This window comes from Eutrema salsugineum, unplaced genomic scaffold (genome assembly GCF_000478725.1).
Source record: "Eutrema salsugineum unplaced genomic scaffold, Eutsalg1_0 scaffold_14, whole genome shotgun sequence".
Lineage (NCBI taxonomy): Eukaryota > Viridiplantae > Streptophyta > Magnoliopsida > Brassicales > Brassicaceae > Eutrema > Eutrema salsugineum.
This window is the reverse complement of record NW_006256877.1, coordinates 8271125-8275955: the sequence shown is the minus strand read 5'-3', so window position 1 is coordinate 8275955 and position 4831 is coordinate 8271125. Positions and strand designations below refer to the sequence as shown.

Sequence of the window (4831 nt, the reverse complement as noted above, 5' to 3'; positions counted from 1 at the left end):
TCTCGCCTTGGTTGCTTGTGTTGTTTCATCTCGTTTGTAATGTTTCCCCTTTATTTTATTAATGAAGACTATTCCTTTAAGTAATGACTTGTTCGATGATTTGTTGCTAAACAGTCACGAGGTAAAAGGTTGATGTATTCTGTTTTCTTTTACGAGTATGGGCTCGGTTCAATAGGATTATAGGTGTGAGGTAAGAACTCGGCTTATACTGTTTTGCTCTTTAAATTGTATCTGAATAGTGAAGATGTCTTTGACGTATTTATTCGGGCGATGTAACAGAAATGATAGTGGACGCATATGGCTCATCCAGTAAAGGTCAATTCTTTTCTAACTTGAATATTTGGTAACTGGAACTTTGTTTGTGTTAAATGCGTTAGGTAACTGGCTAGGTTGTTTTAGTTAGCTTTATGACTGTTATTGTTTATCAATGCTTGATATGACATGATAGGTTTAGGTAGTGTTTTAAATGGTTGTTAAAACCTGTTCGCAAATGTTTACAACTTTTACGTTAACTTGAAAACTCAAATTAAAAGACTTCCAACTACTATTTTTTTTTTAACATAAAAGACACTTAGCCATAAAGACCATGAAAAGACTGTCAACCATAATTTAAAAGACACTCAACCATAAATTAAAAACCACTAAACTCATTCACTATCTTTCACTTTCTTCTCGGGTTCCATTCTCTTTATCTCTCGTTTCTCTGTTCAGTTTCTTCTCGGGTTCCATTATCTTCAACTCTCTTCTCTCTTTCTAAACCCTTGTTTTCTCTTTAAGTCACAGTCCTCTTCTCCTCCTTTAACTACTCTTTTAACTTTTTCCACTCGTTCCAGTCTTTATGGCTTCTCAGACCTCTTTTACACAGTCCGATGGGTTTGTAAACCTACTAACCAGTCAGTTAAACCCTGACTGTTACTCGCCGTCCATAGAAATAGGATCATCTGAGATTTACACAAGGATCTGATGATCCTACTGATGGTGGAATGAAGAGGAAAGTCTGGCCCCGAAGGAAGACCTCGCCCTCATCAGTGCGTGGCTCAACACCAGTAAGGACCCGATTGTGAGCAACGAACAGCGAGCTGGTGCTTTCTGGAAGCGTATTCAGTTGTATTACAACAACAGCGAGGATATAGTTGGAATGTCAAGGAGGGAGTGGCCTCAAAGTAAACAAAGGTGGGGTAGGATCAATGACCAGGTATGTAAATTCGTGGGATCATACGCGGCTGCGCAGAAGGAGAAAAGAAGCGGTCAGAATGAAAACGACGTTATGAAGCTTGCGCATGAGATCTTCTTCAATGACTACTCTATCAAGTTTGCTTTGGAACATGCCTGGAGAGAGTTGAGGTTTGACCAGAAATGGTGCACAAGTAGCAAAGTCCAGGATGGTGCGTCGACCAAAAGAAGAAAGGTTGATGACTCGGCTCAGTCATCAACTTCCATACCTACAAGCGAGAATGAAGAAGTTGTCGAGGTTCGTCCACCTGGAGTCAAGGCTGCAAAGAAGTCATCACGTGTTAAACCCGAGAACAAGGACATGAAGGAGTTTAGTTCCATGTGGGAAATGAAACAAAAAGACCTAGAGTTGAAAGACAAGATTAGGGACAAGAGGATTCTTGAGACTATTTTGGCTAAGACTGAACCACTCACTGAGATTGAAATGGCATTAAAAAACAAGCTAATTTGTGCGATGTATGATCTTTAGGGTTTAGGCTCTCTGATATTTGCTTTGTGTTAGTCTTTTTTCAATGTTATTGCTTAATCCGGTTGTATGATATTTAGTTTAAGAACTTTTATTTGCTATGGGCCATCGGGTTCTATATGTATGAACTTTGTTACACATTTCTTTATGAACTTTGGGTTCAGTTTTGGTACTTTGTTCAACTTTTGGTGTCTATTAACTTTGTTAAACTATTGAGTTTAGGGTTTAGAACTATGTGTTGCTTTGTCATTCAATGGCTGTCACAGGATTATATCTCTAACTCTCCTTGCTTTTATTTTTTGCAGGTAGTGTCAGATCAATTTGGCCACTTCATGTCGGTTATTGATCCGTGACCACATGCGCCAATATTGGAGGGGCCATATAGCTTTTGTCTTCCTCGTTTTCTAACCGCATATTTATGTTGTAATGCAGACCATATGTTCGAACTATCATTTGGCCACATCTTTGAACTTATTCCGTGTATTTATATGACAGAGGGCAGACCATATGTTATTCATACTTGTAAACTTCATTCTATCTCATCTTGGTATCAAAGTGTTTTACTTTCTCATCTTGCAATCGAAGTCTATTTCTTATCTTCGTATCAAAGTGTTTACTTTCTCATCTTGGTATCAAACCGCCACTACTTTTTTCAAACACAAACCTCTTAAACCTCATTTCTTTTCACCAACTTTTCATCACTTTATCTCTTATCTCACACTCTAAAACACAAAAATGGCAGCTTCTTCAAGCAATGGATTTGATGATAAAGCTGATGATGCATTAGATGATGCATTTGATGATGCATTTGATCAGAAGTTTGAGGATATGTTTTATTCTATAGTTAATCAACATGAAGAAAAAAAAAGAAAAAAAAAAAGCATTCATTGAGAGACAGCGGGAAGAGGGTCACAACTGCTTATGGAACGATTATTTCAGCGACGAAGCAACCTATCCGCCACATACATTATGACGCCGTTTTAGAATGAACAAGGATTTGTTTCTGCGTATTGTTCACCGCCTCTCCTATGAAGTTCCGTATTTTCAACAAAGAAGAAATGCTATCGGGAGATTAGGTCTGTCTGCTCTACAAAAGTGTACGGCGGCAATTCGTATGATGGCATATGGTACAGCAGCTGATGCAGTTGACGAATATCTCCGGCTCGGAACTAGTACAGCATTGTTATGCTTTAGGAATTTCACTGAGGAAATAATATCCTTATTTGGAGATGAGTATCTAAGAAGACTTACCCCTGATAATCTTGAACGCTTACTAAACCAAGGAGAGGAACGGGGATTTCCCGGGATGATTGGAAGCATCGATTGTATGCATTGGGAGTGGAAGAATTGCCCAACCGCATGGAGAGGTCAATATACACGCGGATCAGGAAAATTTGACTTTCGTTTTAGAGGCAGTAACATCACAAGATCTTTGGATATGGCACGCATTTTTGGACCTCCAGGTACATTAAATGATGTTAACGTTCTTGATCGATCACCAGTTTTTGATGACATCTTGCAAGGTTGAGCTCCAAAAGTGAGATACTGGGTAAACGGTAACGAGTATCGTTTGTCATATTATCTCACAGACGGCATTTATCCGAAATGGGCTACATTTATACAATCAATTCATCTTCTTGAAGGAGAAAAAAATAGCAAATTTGCAACTAAACAAGAATCCGTCCGAAAAGATGTGGAGCGGGCTTTTGGCGTGCTGCAAGCTAGATTCGCAATTATAAAAAATCCCGCTCTTTTTTGGGATAAAGAAAAAATTGGGAAGATTATGCGGGTTTCTATCATATTACACAATATGATAGTAAAAAACGAACGATATAGCTACACTCTAGCCAATATTGAACAATTCCAACAAGAAGATGGAAGCAGCAATTCGCATGTGGATAGGACGTATTCTACACGTATGCCTACAAATGTCTCAAATTTGATGATGGCAAAACGAAACGAACTCCGTGACAGACAGATACATGAACGACTGAAAGCGGATTTAATCGAAAATATCTGGAATAAACTTGGTTAACTATTTTTATATTATAAATATTGTATGTTTTTAATTTTCTTGTATTATTTTGTGTTTTTTATATTGTATCTTTTAAGATTATGGGTAATGAATTATTTTTTTAATTATAATAATTGTGTTAAAAATAAAAAATAAAAAAATTAATATTTTTAATTCGGGATGAACCCTGAAATGGGGTTCACTACTGGACCCCTAATTTTACCCGAAGTTCGTCCCACACAATACAAACCAAAAATATTATTTTAAAATTCGGATGAACCCCATGGTGAGGTTCACTATTGGACCTGTTATTAGACCCAATAATAAAACTACTCAGACATAATAAACGAAATCAAAAACATAGTATTAAAAAGTATAATAGAAACCGAAATTGAAAAAGAAAGAACAAGGGTTCAAGAGACAGATCTCTCTCTTCCTAAAACCTAAAAACAAAGCTTAAAGTAAAATTTCTGTAAAGTATTTTGTCTCTCTTCTTCCTCTCTCAAAATCGACCTAAATGACATGTATTTATAGTCTACAATACTCTCTGGTGTCTAGGGTTCCGGAATTGAGGCTGCAAAAATGATACGGGCTTCAGAAATGGGCCTTCAAAGTCGGAGTTAGCTGGCCACGGTCGGGATGGGCGGGACCGCGGGAAATGGGTGGCTGGCCGCGGTCGCGGTGGTTGTGACCGCGGGGATTGGTTTGTTGCCCGCGGGTGGAAACGCTTGCCGTCTGGTTTACGGGACATCTTGTTCTTCGTGTATCTTTTGATTGAACCATTGGATTGCCAAGCTGTAAAGTGTGCTGGAAAGCTGATACTTCCATCTTTATGATCTCCAAATTTGAGCTGGATCAGACGGTGAGAAGGCCTTCAATCGGGTGTGAACTTCTGACGGTTTGACTCTGAGCTGAAATCTGGTTTTCTATCCATTTTGTCAAGCTTTTCCCAAAGTTACCTGAAAAGAGTCTTGGAACTACAAATACTAGAAAAACGTAATAAAAGTACTTAAAAGAATCTAAAAACATAGAAAAAGTATTTCAAAACGATCCATAAAAGTGGTCAAAATACGGTGTTATCAACTCCCCCAGACTTAAACCTTTGTTTGTCCTCAAAC

At 38.1% G+C, this 4831-nt stretch overlaps 2 protein-coding genes across 2 annotated transcripts; both read left to right on the top strand.

Moving 5' to 3' along the window:
* Positions 1 to 869: 869 nt before the first annotated feature.
* Positions 870 to 2052, top strand: LOC112088466 (glutathione S-transferase T3-like). The gene is made up of 3 exons (XM_024158750.1): positions 870 to 873; positions 990 to 1660; positions 2005 to 2052. Exons 1-3 carry the CDS (start codon positions 870 to 872, stop codon positions 2050 to 2052), a joined length of 723 nt encoding a protein of 240 aa, XP_024014518.1.
* A 632-nt stretch (positions 2053 to 2684) lies between these two features.
* Positions 2685 to 3227, top strand: LOC112088465. Its single transcript, XM_024158749.1, has one exon. The coding sequence runs from the start codon at positions 2685 to 2687 to the stop codon at positions 3225 to 3227; it is 543 nt and encodes a 180-aa protein (XP_024014517.1).
* Positions 3228 to 4831: the final 1604 nt, after the last annotated feature.